Below are 17198 nucleotides of genomic sequence, written 5' to 3' on the forward strand. Positions count from 1 at the left end.
TTAGTTCCCTGACATTACTTCATTATTCAGAAAACAAGCAGTAAATTCCATTGAGTCATAATAGGATGTAAATGACTGACAACCCAATCAAAGTGTATGCCTTCTCACAGGTGCTTACAGTTTCAAAGAATAGCTGGTGGACAAAAAGGAATTCATCTCTAATGACACATTTTCTGAGAAAGTTATTTTGGTCAGAGGACCTTGGTGGTATCCCCAGAATCACCACTTATTTTACTCTGCTCCTAATACATTTTTGCATATTTATTTTCCATCTGAAACTAACACTTCAAGATGAATTCAGACAAATTGTGATGGTCAGCAGGAGTTCCTCAGTGTGGGTCATCTGTGGCTCCTGCTTCCAGAGCAAGTGGTTCTACACAAAGTCAGACTTCATTGTCACCAATAACTCGCTTAACAAATATCCCCTTCCTTTTAACCAAAGAAGTAGGGGGAAATGCCAAAAGAACCACTAATTTGGGCATTTCCAAGTTTCATGAAGTTTCCTTGGGCCACAGCCCAATCTGGACGTGTAGTCAGTGGTTCAGAATTAAAATAGTCTACTCTTTCCTTCAGCAGTCCAGGCTCCACAATATTCACAGAACATTGTGTGAGCCCAGGCCCTGGGGACCAACAGGACTCCTCCTCTAGGTTCAAAAGCCATCATTTCTCTTGCATAAGGAATTGAGATAAAACATCATAAAATTTAATAGGTATATTTTAGTTACATCCAGATGTTACCACCTTGTAAAGACAAGGAAAGTCTCTAACCTTTCCTTGGCCACCATTGGTTTCTATGACCATTTAGACTTTATGTATGTGAAGCAGACTCTAAAGCAATCTCTCTCTGGTGGTGTGAAATAATACCCTCTCCTTTCCTTCTCTTCTGCCTTTTTATTTTTCCTAGCCAGTGGTGGTTGCTCCGTCACTGTGGCTTTCTTAAACTAGTCCATCTAATACTCCGCTCTGTCTGCCTGATTACGAAAAGGTCAAAAGAGGATCTCAGTTGCTGAGGAAGTGCGTTTTCACTGTAATTTTGGTTGTAAGTGATTTTAATTCATCGTTAGGTTTGCCTGTTTCCATCTTTCACAAGTTACTCTGTGCTTGTTGACTGAGTGTGAGTGTGTGTGTGTGTGCGCATGTGTGCACATTACAAGTCCAGTGGTGACACTTGAATAGAATAGAGTCACTGTTTGGCTAGCATGTCTTTTAACCAATTTTTTCTATGCTTTATGGCCTTTCGGTATATTTCAGAATGATGTAAGAATAGCATTGAATATGGGGAAGTCAAGTGGCTCCTTGTTTCACGTTATTCTGAGATACGTTAACCCTGGAACTGAAGCAGTATCTGGCCATATAACTATTTATCCATCCTGGGGTAAGGCAAGTAGGTAAAATTTCAAGCCTCTTTTCAATTAAGAAATAAATAGTGAAACACTTTCTCTGATTTTCGCAGAGTTGATCACCCTTAGAAAATGTCAAGCCTGGCTCACAGTCTGGTCAGACAGTTCTCTAGGAGCCCTGTTGTTTGTTACCTTTCCTTCTCTAAACAATCACTTAAGTTTCGCTACTAAATTTATCATTAACTGTCATTTTAAAAATCGATATGACAACCTGTGTACCTTGGCTGAACCCAATGGGTTATGATGTCTTCACTGGGCAAAGCTCATTTATAACTCATTCATGGTGAAGTGGGTGTCACTCTTTTGGTGTTACTTGAGAGATTTTGGCCCAATGCCCCAAATTCTTCCATTGTTTCAAACCAACCAAATAGAGGAGAAATGGGTGAGGATGGGAGTTTTTCCTATGAATGCTGTAAAGTATGAAGCCCAAAAGAGCTCCAGGAGGGAGATGCAAACCTGACTCAGGGCTGAGGAATTCCTGAGGGCAGAGGCACAAGAGAAGAGAGCACAGCCTCACCACAGGCAGAGAGAAGGCCTGGAGGTCTGTTCTTCAAGGTATTAGGGCTTCTACCTGTCCTGGAAACAGATTCCAAGAAGCATTTGGAATTTTACGAGGACACAAAATGGCACCAATGGAAATCTAATTTAGCATCAAAATGTACACCATCTTTGTTAAGCATCCACGGTTCATTCGGAATGGGGGAAGAAATGATGTCATTTCTGAGTTGAGTCAGTCCAACTTGCGTGGCTGGAGGTTGATTAACCCACTGAAAGACTAGCAGGCTTACTTAATCATTTATAGAGTACTTTAGCACCCATTGCCTCACATCATAAGAACTTTGCAAACTGAAGAGAGTTGAAGAGGAAACAGAGCTGAGAGGTTTAGTATATTGCCAGCCACAGCTGGATGTTTGTAGACAAAGTCTTCAGATTCCAAACTCTGAACAGATCCCTCTGCCTCCTGCATGACAATAACAGCAGCAGTTTGTTCTCTGTTAACTCAAATAGTTGGAATACATTTTGCTTCGTTTCCTTGTCCTCTGGGACACCTTTCCCCTAAGTCTGAGTTGGGACCCCCAGTTATGTTATGTCCCATGGTAACTTGTGCCTCCTCCCAAATACCACTGTCCAGACTGTACCACATTCTCCTGTCTTCTAGTCCTTACTCCTCTCCGGTCCTCAACAGCAGGGAGCAAAGGCCATGCTTACTGTGTTTACTGCCTTGTCACCAGAACTTAGTTCCAAGCCTGGCACATAGTAGGCCCCCATCAATGTTTGTAGAACAAGAGTGAACCCAAAGATTTGGAGAAGATAATTCTTTGGAAGAAAAAGTCTTGGTTGAACTCAGATGCAATAGTTTATTTCTGTCTGAACCTCTTGCAGAAGGTCCTCTCTTTGTTTAATGCAGAAGAAAACATATTTTATCCTGAAAACAAACAAACAGAAGAGTAAAACTTTTTCTTATGCATGTTCATTAATAAAAATTAAAACTTCAAAATCACATATGCTGTAGTCCCCGCTTCTTGGGAGGCTGAAGTGGGAGGATTGCTAGAGCTCAGGAGTTTGAGGCTGTCATGAGCTGTGATTGCACCTGTGAATAACCACCGCACTCCAGCCTGGGCAACATGGTGAGACCCTGGCTTTAAAAAAAATCACATATAAACAAGAAAGGAAAAAATAATTAGCAGCTAATGTAATATATTGAACATTTACTATATGCAAGAAACTTTCCTAAACTGTTTACCAATATTAATATACTTATTTAATAAGTTAAACAATTACCCAGTGTAGATAACCATTGCTGATGTCTTATTAGTATCTTTCTAGCCTATTTTATACATGTGTATTTGCATATTACAGTTTTTAAGGATAAGATCAGTAAATCTGATCAGTATATATCATCTTAAACTTTTTGAGATATAAACTGAATGTTCAAAACTGAATATCTAAAATCATAACACTGACTCATAGAAAAATGCCTTAAGCAGTTCTTTGTATTTCTGATAGGTGCTGCTCAAAGCAAAGAGATCATCTTCCTGCCGAGTAAGGAGCCAGCCTTTGTCACTGTCCCTGGAAATGGTTTTGCAGACCCATTTTCAATCACACCAGGAATATGGGTTGCTTGTATTAAGGCAGAAGGAGTCCTTCTGGTAAGACTTAGTTCTGAATGGAGAGCTCTTGCAGGATTCTTCCTACCTCAGAAATGGTTCCATCCAAGACTACAATCCACAGTGACCATAAAATATCACAATCATTGGTGGTTTTAGACCCAGGAACTATTCAGCCCCAACCTAAGGAATATGTGGTGACATTTGCCCTCAAATGACATAGGAATCAACTTGAAGTATCTTTTGTATCCTTTCAGCTAGCTTCTCTTGGACAAAAAAGTAAAAAATAAAAAAGGTCTCCTAAAGACTCTTAAATTATCAGAACAAATGCAAAACCTTCATGAGTATGTGGCTTCACCTTTCCAAAGCTGGTATGGGATTTTCCAGCATGAGTCAGAAATATAGACTTTAGCACCCATTGCCTCACATCATAAGTACTAGTAACTTCACCTGGTTATTATCTACACTGTCTGGAGATTGTGTAGAACCAAGGAAGAAGAACCTAGAAGACAAGAAGATATGAATTTCAGTAAAGTTCTTGGGGGTGGAAAGAGAAGCAAGAGGCTGTAAGAGCCACTGCTTCTTCATGACACTCTTTCTGCTTTTTTCTGTGTTAAACCTAATGCAGGTTTATTCTCACCAAACAGATTGCCTACAACAGAGAACTCTTTTTTTCAGGAAAGGCTTTGTCTTCAAACACCTAATGGCGTAGCCAGAGAAGCCATGGGGAGTTGGAGGGATGAAACCTGTTCTCTGAGACAGCCCTCTTTGCTATGTGCTTTAAGGCCTTCATGGCAAGGTCTTTTCAAAATAGAGTTCTTGGGAAAAGCTTGGATTCATGCTCAGAGTGGAAAACATAAAGCTTTTCCTTCTGGCACAACCCCATTTACTGGCCGTATTAGCAAATCTTAGGCAAGTCCCTTAATTCCAATCCTGCCTCCTCCAGTCCTGCCAGTTGCTTCTTCCATACAACAGGGAAAATACTTATCTTAATAGGTCCTTTCAAATCTAGGATCTTACAAGGATAACACGAGGGTTTGTGCCATCCACTCAAGACAGCAAAGGAACATCAGAAGGTCCGTGCTCTTCTTGCACCTTCTTAGTAGGAAGCTTTACTGCTTTTAAAAAAAAGTTCAAGAATGTTTCACAAATGGTAGAAATGAGGCAGAGGAAAATCCCATTGATACCAGTAATGGATACAACATTGGACTAAGTTCATTATAAAAGTTACTATTTAGGCATGGAGGATGCCTAATGACATTTAGTCTGTGCAACTGTGTAGTAATTCATATGTATGCCTCCATATTATAATCCTATTGTCTCTAAAAATATCTTATTGGGTGCCTACTATGAACCCTCACTATTCTAGTATCTGTGAGACTATAAAGTCATGAGGAGAGACGAGATATGGTCCCAAACTCAGCAAACGTACTAGTAGAACAGTAACCCTTTAAAAATTTAAACTTACTGAGTCCCCTGAGCCACAATCTCCTACTTTTCCCCTCCTATACATTTCTCTCTGAGGAAAGAAAAAGCCTTGTGGTCTGTGTATGAGCTCTTCGCTCTCCCCTCTTCCCTCTGCAGATATGCGCTGCTGTCAGGACAGCCGGGGGCTGTCAGTCATTCACCTCCCAGAAGCCTGCAGCTCTGCTCTTTCCTGAAGAGCTGCTTAGCTGAATTTACGCTGTGGGCCTCGTTTGGCACACTCAGTGGAACATGTTCTTCCTCTGTTTCTTGGGACAGGCAGTAGGCCAGTTCCATTCTGTGAATCACAAGGCATTGCTTTTTATACCGTGCCAGTTGAGCGTTACTCGGGTGTGGGAGTAGAAAGTGATCCACATTCAGTGTTCTGTATTGGTGAAGGCAACCAGCATTTCCACAGAACATTTCATCAATTGTCAATTTATTATCTTTGTTAATTTGTGAGTTTATAAACAACCCAGGAGAGACAGTAAAATCTCTCTTGAAACTTGAAGAATAAAAATGTTCACACAGACAGGTTTCTCTCTGATATGTAAAGAATCTTTGATGAGTGGTTCTTTCTGTTTTGGTGAGTCAGGATGAAGAACAAAGCAGTTGATATGGAGAGTTTAATTAGTGACTTCACCTGGTTGTTATTGATTTAACTAGTATGTTTGATTATTTTATATCCAAAGTAGGGCTACCATCAAAATGAGTGATTCTCCTTTTGGTCTTTATTTACTAGGATTACCTGGTGCTGCTCCCCAGGGACTACTATGAAGCCTCTGTACTGCAGCTGCCAGTCACAGAACCATGTGCCTATGCAGGACCTCCCCAAGAAAAGTCAGTATGGGGCAGAAGGTGCAGCCACATCATTGGGGTCCTGTAAATTAGGAGCCTTTAATGCAAGCTTTCATGAGGTGTCTCAGGATCACAACGACAGCACGATGCTCTGGATGATTAGTTGTGATCTTCCTCTATGTCTTACTTGTGTCCTTCAAATAAGATTCACAAAGCGCTTTGCACACCATAGCTGGCTTAGGAGTGGCTACCACCCTCCAGCATGTGGGAATGTTGACACATGCCCAAGTCAGTGCTCTCAAGGTCAGTCATGCATCCGGTGGGAGGAAGAGCTTAAAATAGAACCCAGGTTTGTGGACCTTTGTTTCTTCTCTTCCTCATGCAGATGAAAATTTATTGCTTAATTCTTGTAGCAGACACTTAATAAGAGTTTGTTGAAGGATGATGAATGAATGAGTGAACTGAATGACTAAGAGTCTTTGGGGATGTACTTTGATGTTCCGTTTGATGTTCTCAGTTGTAACTATTGATTCTGTTGTTGTTGTTGCTGTTGTTGTTGTTGTCGTTGAAGTTGCTTGCTCTACCAGCATTTGCCAGTGACCAGATTCCCCTGTACCTTGGCTTGTGAGGCCAGACACTTCCTGCTTGATGGGGAGCCCAGACCTGTGGCAGTGAGACAGCCCACACCTGCACACCCTGTCATGGTGGACCTCAGCGGGAGAGAGGTGGGCCAGCCTTTTATTTATTATCGAAGTTATTACTACCTCCCCATCTGTATCTGCTGAAAACACTTGGCCACAGTTGCTTCTCAAATTCAGGGGAACCTGGAAGATTTTCTCAGAGGTGTTTATCAACATTTGCTGAGCTATCTGATTTAGGGTGGGGCCGGATGGTACGCTACAAGGAGCCATGTTCAGGTTGTTCTTTGAACACTTTCTAGACATGGCAGGGGATGTAGGCAGCCATCAAATCCTTTCTTTTTGGTTATCTGGACTTAGAAGGGGGCATCCTGTTCTACCTGATTCAGGGCAAGATTTCTCTTAAAAGACAGATGAGACTCAATCTAGTAAGCCTCCAGAAATGACACAGCTTACCCTAAAAGGATACCACACTCACTGACTGTTCAGCCCCTTAGGCTAAGCAATTTGTAACAGCTGAATTCCTTGAGCTCAGAATCCGGAACTTCTACACCCACTGGCACCTACCTCGTGGCCTGGAGGACAGGTTACTACAGGTCTTGGTATTACTTTTCTTCCAGGAGTTTTTTGAACTTCAGAACCAAATTTAAGATCATACTAATTTAAGATTCGAGTTAGAGCTATAGGATATCAACCATAACAATAAGAACACACAATGCAACACTTCAAAATGAAGACACTGAAAAAAACTTCCTCCACTATATTTTTATTGTTTGCTTTCTATAACATTCTGTTTTGTCCTTTTGAGGAAAATATTCATTTGGGGGATTAAATTTGTGGGATGACAATATATGTGGAGTTAATCGTAACTGAACATTTAGACGTGTACATTTTTGTAAACTACATTTCTAACATTTTGAAGGTAGCAGTTAAAGGGTTTTAAGTATATTTCCTAAGTAAAGTCTTCATTTCATTTTATTTGAATTTTCATAATATATACTTGTTGTAACAAGTAAAACAACATAGATATGCATCAAAAACCTAAATGACCTTCCCTCTACTTCATTCTAATACTAAGTTTGCTGTATCCTTCCCTACCCATGCTATGTGTGTATACACACATACATGTATATAGGTGTACATACATACATATATACATAAAATGCACATACACGTAGATATACAGATACATGTACGTGTATGTGTGTGTATTTGTGTGTATGTGTTCCCTAGACAACAGGAGGTACAGTTGAGAAGGGGCAACCACCAGGAAGTGATGTGATGACTCATCTAGGAGGTTCTAATCTCTGATTTAACCCAGAGCTATAGCACAGAGCTAGTCAGCAGGACCTCAAGGCTCTTTTACAATGTTGAAATATTTTATTTTACTATCTCTGGTCTAGAAATTATCCAGCTTATTGATTCAGTTTAATTTATACTTTTAAAACTTTCCAGTTGGCTCTTTATCATATTTACTTTTTCTTGTCTTTTCTGCCAGTTTTTGTTTCAGAACTTCATGTACTTTTAAGTGGAAGTTACTCCTTCATTTATCTTTTTTAGCATCTTAAGGGCCTTGGAGCCAGGTGTATTTCAGAATTCAGAATTTTTTTTTTTTTTTTTTTTGAGACGGAGTCTCTCGCTGTGTCGCCCAGGCTGGAGTGCAGTGGCGCGATCTCGGCTCACTGCAAGCTCTGCTTCCCGGGTTCACGCCATTCTCCCGCCTCAGCCTCCGAGTAGCTGGGACTACAGGCGCCCACCACCACGCCCGGCTAGTTTTTTGTATTTTTTTTTTTTTTTTTTTTTTTTAGTAGAGACGGGGTTTCACCATGTTAGCCAGGATGGTCTTGATCTCCTGACCTCGTGATCCGCCCGTCTCGGCCTCCCAAAGTGCTGGGATTACAGGCTTGAGCCACCGCGCCCGGCCCAGAATTCAGAATTTTTAAGATTTGAAAAATGATAACATCTCCAGTGAGGTCTGGGATAATACCCTGTAATCAAACAGGTTAATATTTCTCCAGTGAGAAGCATGAATAGGCACACCTGGGGAGACACAAACTGACTAATATCAGTTTAGTTCAGACTTTGCCAACAAATGATTATTGGTTAAGTTAGGTAAGGTTTGCTGCCAAAACAGTTACAAAACCTGTTTCCTTTTCAGAGTTTGGGGATTTCCGACCATGGGCCACTATATTTAGTCTTTGTCAGACTATTCCATAAAATTCACCTTATCTGAAGTGAACTCATCTCTGATTATTTTGTTACCTGTCCTTCTTAATATTCGATTTCTTTATGTGTTTTGAAATTTTGTTTACAGGCATATTGGCTTATTTTGAACGAGAGGTTTTTGTCCTGTCCTTCTTTTGCATCTGTTTCAGCCTGCTAGTTTTGCACTGTCTTACCTGTCCGCTAGATCCTTAGCCCAGGAGCAGGCATTACAGTGTGCTTTCTCTATTGTTATGACATTGAAGATAGCACAGATTCAGACACTGACCCCATGAATGGCATAGCTCAGTTCTTGGTCATGAGGCCACATATTTGATTTTTGGTTCCCAAATTCCATAGCTTCTTTTAAAAATTTATTTATTTTTATATATTTAGGGGTACAAGTACAAGTTTCTTATATGCATATATAACATAGTGGTGAAGTCTGGGCTTCTAGTGTACCCATTACCCAAATAGTGAACATTGTACCTAATAGGTAGTTTTTCAACACTTACCCCCACTTCCATCCTCCCACTTTTCAGTCTCTAGTGTCTGTTATTGCACTCTATATGTCCATGTGTACCCATTGTTTAGTGACCATTTATAAGTGAGAACATGCAGTATTTGACCTTCACACAGTTTCTTATAAATCTATAACCCAGGAGGCAGATTGAAAGCAATTTTTTAGCTTCTTTTTAAGTTTGAACATCCTTGTCTTCAAAAAATGTACCTGGATCTGGCCATTGTCTCCTATGGCATATGTTTTATTCTCTTTACTCTGGATGAGCTAAACTGCTGGCCAAAATCACCTGCTTCCACACCTAGGGGACAGCAGGCTTGTGACTCCAGTCCTGGTGCCACTTTGGGTTTTTCTTTAACTTATGTTTTAACACCTATTTACTTTTGATTCTAAATATATCTTTTTGTTGTTCTTTTAAAACGTTTTACCCAGAGTTGCTCTCTCTTGGAGCAGGAGTATAGTGAATGTGAATTCTCTGTGCCATCTGAACCAGAAGTCACCCATATTTAAAAAATGCTAACCTATTTTTATTAAAATCCTCCTCTCTCTCCCTCAACTCAGCCACTGCACCATACGCCTCCCCTTCACAACAAAACTCCTCCAAAGTATTGTCTACACTCTCTGTTTCTAATTCTTTATGCCCCACTCACACCTCAACCCACTTCAGTCTGGCTTCCACCTCCCACTCCGTTAAATTTATTTTGCCAGGTTTCCGATGAGATCTTTGTTAGTAAATCCAGTGGATGTTTCAGTCCTCATCGGTTTAACTTCTCGGCAGCTTTCAATGCCTGATGGACGCTCCCTGAATTCTCAAACTCTCTGTTGTTTTTCATAATTTAAGAGCTATCTTAATAATTTAAAAAATAACGACAACCTGGTTCTCTTTCTGCCTCTCTCACCGCTTCCTCAAAATATCATTTGCAGACTCATCCTCCTCTGTCCAGCTGTTAAGTGTTAGAATTTGCCGAGGCTCAGTCCTAGGCCTTATTACTCTATGTGCTCTCTTGAGGAGTCTCATCCACGGCAATTGTGTCAGACACATCTCCACACAGATACCTCCCATATTGTTATGCCCAGTCATACCTCTGCTTTTATATGCAGACCAGCAAGTCTACCTTCCTTCCTGACGTTACCTCTTTGATGTTTCAAAGCAATCTCAAACTCCGTTTCGGTATTCCCTACCTAAGTTAATGCCACTACCACCCATCTAATTACATAAGGCAAAATTCTTAGGGTCATCCATGACTTCTCCCATTCTTTCCCCCACCCAAACCAATCCATCTGTGAGTGTATATCCCGAACTTTTCTTGGCTTTCTCCTTCTATCTCCCTTGTCCAAAATACCATCGTTTTCTAGGAGAATCTCTGTAGAAGCCTCCTAATTAGCTGACCCACATCTGCTCTGCCCATTGCTCCTCTCGATCTGTTCTCCAGACTATAGCCAGCACTCACATTCTGATGGGCATATTTGATCAACACTTATTGCTCTTAGGATAGAGACAAAGATTTTAACATGGCTTATAAAGCTACCCTTTCTACTTCCCAGTTTTATTTTACCCCCTCCTGCTCTCTGTTTCTCTGCTCCTCTGACCTACTTTCAGTCTCTTGGGCTTGCATTATATGGGACTCTACAGCATTCTATGTTGTATGTAGCCTCCTACTGCAAGCCGTTCCCTCTACCCAAACACTCTTCTCTCCCCTGTGGCCTGGTTGTCTTCTCCTTGTCCTCCACACTCAACTAAGTTGCTGCTTCTTCAACGAAGCCTTCCCCTCTCCCTCATCTCCTTGATTAGCTCAGGCCCCTGTCTAACACCCCTGCAGAACATTATTCACATGTAGTTTTATGCTGTATTTTCTAGTTATCTAATTACTTGATTCAAGTCTGCCTGAGGGTATGTCTATCTTGCTTCCCACTGTATACCTATCACGTAGCTGGTGGACTAGCATAGCGTAGGTATTCAGTAATATTTGCTGACCAAATCATTTGAATCCTCATTTTGACATCAGATATATTAGTTATCCCTTTTAGTTTTGTAGAGGCAACAGATTTGATAAACCCACCTTCTATGTCTTTATCCTAAAACACTAATAACTAGTAGAGGTCAGTTGTGTGCCATAGAACCAGAAATATTCCTCCAGTTTGACACTGATTCCGTTGAAGTTCCCCTTTTTAAAGATAAATAACACACATAAATAATCACAACAGCAAGCAGTAAAGTTTCTGTTTGCCGTCTTTTATGTCTTTTATCTGAGTTTCTCAAACCTGACTTTGCCCATCAAGTGTACCTTAAACTCTTCAAACAAGCCTTCTAAAAGGTAATCCATACAATTTAGAGTGGAAAGAGTAGTAGAAATTTATAATAGAGTGCTAGATAGAACTTGCTGCCAAAAATAACTTCTGGGAGAAAGCCTGATACATCACTGACCTGTGAGTGTTTTGTGGTGGGGCAATGACAGTCAGGCCCTTGTCTGGAGATGCTCAGGGGCGAAATGCTGGCAGTAACCTCGCCACAGGGAGCAGTGGCAGAGCCGTATTTCCCTCTAGAACATAGTGTCAACATTGGTGTGGCTGATCTACATTCTTTCCCAGAGGGAAATCTTTCTGTTATTTACGTTGCAGAAAAAAAAAATCACTCTGGAAGATCGCAGTTATGTGGTTCAGAGCCGTGCAGAGGGAATACCAAATGTGCATTTCCTAAGGCAGGCAGAGGGAGGACCATTTTAATTAAGTGTGGTAAAACTTGCAGGTGGAGGTGGGTTACACTGCTGAGCAATAAGGTTCTAATATTGGCCCAGGCGTTAAATATGCATACACACTTTGACACAGCAATTCCACTTCTAGGAATCTTACAGAAATACTAGCATTAGGATATATGCGTGATGACTGTATACCATTAGAGGTTGTAGGGAAAATTAACGACAACCTGTGTCCCTCTATAAGGGATTAAATAGTTTTACATTCATACTACAGAATGGTAGGCAGCTATTCAAAAAATGAAGTATATTTGCATGTAAGTGTATTTGCATGTATGTATTTTTGCAATAAAGACATATAAAATGCCCTTGAGTAAAAAAAGCAAGTCATGGTAAAAAGCAATAATCATAATTATACTCATTAATATTTACATAGTGCTTATTATATGTCAAATACACTTCTGAGAGCTCTGTATGTATTCACTTAATCCTCAGAACAATCTTAAGAGGGGGGTACTATTGTTATCTGCATTTTACTAAGGAGGATACCGAGGCATACAGATGTCAAGTAACTTGTGCAAGATCACACAGCTGGAGGCTGTCTGATTCCGGTCCCCAAACTCCTAACCAGTAGGTGATATCAGGGGAGGGCACACTTTTTCTGTAAAGGGACAGATAGTAAATATCTTTGGTTTTGCAGGCCCTGTGGTCTCTGTCATCGTAGCACAAAAGCATCCTTAATTGTCTACTATGATCACAGTTTTTCTTAACAAAACAAAACATGCGTGTGCATATTTGGGCATAGAAAATGGTTTGGAAATATGGAAATCGTTAACAGTCCTTATTAACGCTCCTTATCCCAGGAGCGGGATGTGTGTGTGTTACTTTTACATTATTTCCCCTAGTACAATTTAAAACTTCTTTGAAAAAAACAACTAGGCACATTTCCATTCCCCTTACTCCTCATCAGTACTTCATTTTTACTTCAAGTTTTAGAATGTCTTTTGCCTTGAGAAACAAGCAGCAAAAACACTCTGGGTAGAAAGAGTAGAAGCCTCTCGAAGCAGGGCTGCCAGATTTAGAAAATAAGAATACAGGATGCCCCATTAAATTGTCCAAATAAACAATACATAATTATCTGTTATTTATGTCCATTTAAAATTTAACAGGACACCATGTGTTCTATCTGGCATCTCAACCTGTAGGACCATATTTCTTACAGGGATGACATGTAAAAATACTTCCATGGTGTCTTCTGGGCTCTATTTTCACCATTGCTGATGCACGTGTGGCCTGTACATGTCACAGCTGGATCACAGTCTGTCTGCTTGGCCCCTGTGACAGGTGGAATTGCATCTGCAGCTGCGCGTCCCACAGGTTGGCCGCTACGTGGTTGTGCTTGAGTATTCCACAGAGGCAGCCCAGCTGTTTGTGGCTGATGTGAACGTGAAGAGCCCTGGGTCTCTTCTGGCAGGCCAGGTGAACATTTACAGCTGCAAGTACAGGTACTCAGTCCCACCATGGGAATTCCTCTGTAAAGGTACAATTAGGAAATCTGCTTTAGGAACTTTAACGGTTATTTGCATTGGGAGGTTGTTTTCTTTTTGAGGCAGCTCTTGAAAACAAGCAGGCGATTAGTTGTGTGGTCCAACGTCATCACCAATGTGGGTATTGGGAGCCCTCTCTATGGGCAGTGTAAAAATGTGGCATTTTCTTAAAAAGCTGTATGCTGTACTTAGCAATTTGGTTCAGATTCACATAGCACAGCACAACCTCTTTATTTGATTCTCTATCACTAAGGTGCGGTGCAATGAACTTACTGCTCTCACCTCAAAGGCTGTGTCAAGTACCTGGGTGCATAGCATAAGGAAAAAGACTCGTTCTCAGTAATGTTAGGGGGTGCACACCTACCTTTGCAGCATACCTTCAGAACTGGGGATAATTAATGTTTGATGATTGTCAAGTGGGAAAAAAATTAACAAAGGACTTCAAAATTTGCCCTGATGAAGTTCTTCTCTTCCAAGAGCACTAACTGACAAGGGCTTATTAAAAATGGTTTTGTTTGCATAATATTTCAAGATGCATGCACATGTTCAGAGCATGCTGTAATTAAATAATCAGCACAAGGGGTATTTCCATGTGAAATTAATTGTATACTAAATGGGACTAGAAGTCAGGGTTCCTTGAAACAGCAGGTGGAGCACTGCAGTAAAACCATCCAGTTCTTGGCCACGGCCTTGAACATTGTATTACTACTACTTTCGTGTTGCTTTTTGTCAAACCCAACGTGACCTGAAGCAATGGACATTTTCCCTGTTGTGAAAATGAAAACAAATAAACAAAAACTTATCCAAAGAGTTACTTTTAGTAGCTTAGAATGGAAACTTTTATGAGAATGGATGAAATGGCTATTGAATGAACATCATGCCCTCAGTAACCCTAAACAAGCATCTGTGAAGTCTTTGTCTTTGGGTGATGATAGAACCAAAGAAGGTAATTGTATTTGGATTTTTAACAGGAGTACAAAATGGGCCCAAAAGAGTTCCCCGGGGATGTTCTGTCATTATCTGAAGATATGAGTTGTATCTATAGATGAAATCAGCAACCACTGGAATGTCCACTTCTGATGGGTGGGTCGCCACCTCACCTGACGCCTGGAGACTGTTAGCCTCAGGGCCTGGGGCAGGGCTTCTCCACACCCGTTTGTCCATGCTCACCCGCAGTTCAGCTCTCCAGCTCCTTCCACTTCCAGATCCCATGGCTTGACTACTGTTGCTCAGGATACAAAGTGGAGATGGCTAAGGGGGCAGGAGGAAATATTCATGATAACTCTGGTGACTCTGAATCATCTCAGAGGAGTTCTGAGAATATCTATGCCAAGGAGAGAAGTGGTTTCAAAACCAAAGAAAGAAAGGACACCCTTTCTGGGCGCCATGGGTGTTATTTTGTGACCTAAGTCTGAATGGAGTTATTGAGAGTGAACTGCATGTCAGTCTGCAGATCATTTTGGCTCTGAACATGACAACACCAAAGTCCTGCGTTAGGAGTTTCTATCCTTAGAAACGCAGGACAGCATGGTTTCAGTCTAGGAACCACTTTCATTGTGTTTAACCACTCCAAGGAGTGTCCTGTTGTATTTTTTCACGTGGCTAAAATATTTCCTCTTTCTCTTCCTTGTCTGTCATGTGGATAAGTGAAAATGAACAGGCTACAAATATGGGAGTTCAAACAATATGGTGCAACTGGAAAATATTTGACCCATGAAAACCTATGTTAAATGACAGGCCCTTTCGGCATTGCAGCATATTCTGCTGAGGTTTCAACTTTTCCCAGCATTTCTCAAGTGAGTTCTAACGATGTTAAAAAGAAATCCCAGCAGAATAGCAGTGGTGCTAAAGAAAACCACTTTTCAGAGTAGTGCTGTGATAAATCTAATCTGCTCTCCATAAAAGAGATGATCATTAGTGATTAAATCAATCTGGTTATTACTGTTAGGCTATTTCTTAGGAGGAATTTAATATGGGATAAGGATAAAACTAAGTAAATCACTTAGTATATTTAACCTTAAGATTATGCCTAAATCCAAAAGAATGTGTTTTAATGGACACACACTCACTCACTCACTCACACTCACATAGGGGAGTGAGAAAGAAAACAACGGTTTATTAAGTTTCTAATATATAACACACACTGGGCTTGGCTTTTTATATAACTTATGTCATTGTAATCCTCACCAAAAAAGTCATTGCCTAAATTATTTCAAATATTTCTCAGAAATAGCCCTTTTGTTTTAATATAACGGTAGTTTCAAATTATATTTAGAAACAGAGAATTTGCAATGGAGTATGAAGTCAGAAACATTACTCAAAAAGTACCTCCTGTAAGGGTTTTACCATTAGAATTATTTGGTTCAAAACTGTGAGCTTTTAAATGTCCCTGAACTCTGTATCTCACTTGATGTGATGGAGGGAAGAGACACCACAGGTAGAAATGAAGAAGGAAGAAGGAGGAGAACCAGACTGAGTTTCAGAGGCATCCATGCTAGTGGATGACTTTAATTGTGAATAGTCCCAGGAATGTTGGCTGTGCCTTAGAGATTTGCAGTTACTGACCCTGGGGCCCTTTCTCTTGAGGACTAAACCTAGTACTTTATAAAGCCAGGTAGAAAAACTGAATGGGGCCTTTAGCCCTGAGAGGTACAACACTGGTCACAGCGGGAAGGTTCTTTTCCCCATAGAGACTGCGAGCTGCATCCCTCTTCAGCTCATCATGCAGGAGAATTCACTACAGTTCATTCAGTTATAAACAGGTGAAACCAAGGAGCAGTCAGCCACCCCATAAGGATGTGCAGAATGAGGGAGATGCTGAGAATCAGGCTAAGAAAACTCTGTTTTCTCTTGCAGCGTTCTCTGCCGGAGCGCTGTGATTGATCACATGAGCCGCATTGCTGTGTATGAGCTATTGGCAGATGCAGACATTCAGCTCAAGGGACACATGGCCCGATTCCTTCTGGTATGCTTCTGTTTTGCCCATTGAATTTTAGAAGCATTTTGCTGATATCTATATTTTTTGAAGCTCATTAAAATTTTGACTGGGGTTGCATTACTTCTATAACCTGTGAAGAATTGCCAGTTTGATATTTATTCTTCCTATCTAGAACCTGACTTGCCTCTTCATTTGTTTGAGCCTTTTTTGGTATGGCATAAAAAAATTTAGTCATATTTAAGCACCTCTCACAAAATCCCATTTCATTAATTTTTATTCATTTCTACTATTATAAAGAAAATGTCTTCTGTTGTTGTGTTTTCTAGTTTATCATTATTGCCAGAGTTTAGAAATCCCATTGCTTATCATTTATTTTCTTTTCCATCTTACTATTTTATTATCTCTATTAGCTTCTTGGTAAATTTTAAAGCTTGTAATTACCTAGTTTAAAAAAACTATTTCAAAAAGAATATCCTTCAGTTAATCATATATATATGTGTATATATATATATTATTAAGAGTTAAAATATCAAGTGTGGCAGACTAAATAATCTTCATGCCCACTCTTGTAATGGCATGACTTGAACATTGAGGTTCTGATAAACAGAGGCAGTGGGATCTCGCTAGAAAGGAGGTGGCCAGATTTACAATGAATATCTCAGGGAATTTAAGATTCTCTTAAGTGTGAAGCAACTTCCTGTTACTGATGATACTACGCATGCATCACACCCTGGGAAATGCCAGGCCAGCCTGTGCTAATGTGTTTTAAATATTTGTGCCTGATAGTATTAAAAACTTGGAGCCTACTCTTAAGAAGTAGCTGGAATTCAGTTTTTTAAAAATTATAATTATAAAATTGTGACTCCTTCTTAAAACATAACAATCCAAGA

At 40.3% G+C, this 17198-nt stretch overlaps 1 protein-coding gene across 1 annotated transcript in view; it reads left to right on the forward strand.

Annotated features, from left to right (window-relative positions):
* LOC105509836 (laminin subunit alpha-3-like) overlaps nt 1–16558 on the forward strand; it is a 60435-nt gene extending 43877 nt beyond the window's left edge. Inside the window, exons 12-17 of the mRNA XM_011939330.1 lie at nt 1252–1375; nt 3408–3550; nt 5715–5812; nt 6342–6495; nt 13168–13328; nt 16227–16558. Of these exons, the coding sequence (XP_011794720.1) occupies nt 1252–1375; nt 3408–3550; nt 5715–5812; nt 6342–6495; nt 13168–13328; nt 16227–16359 (813 nt within the window). The 3' untranslated portion in view covers nt 16360–16558. The remainder of the gene's footprint in view (nt 1–1251; nt 1376–3407; nt 3551–5714; nt 5813–6341; nt 6496–13167; nt 13329–16226) is intronic.
* The last annotated feature ends 640 nt before the right edge of the window (nt 16559–17198 follow it).

This window comes from Colobus angolensis, unplaced genomic scaffold (assembly GCF_000951035.1).
Source record: "Colobus angolensis palliatus isolate OR3802 unplaced genomic scaffold, Cang.pa_1.0 Scaffold18, whole genome shotgun sequence".
NCBI classification, from domain to species: Eukaryota; Metazoa; Chordata; class Mammalia; order Primates; family Cercopithecidae; genus Colobus; species Colobus angolensis.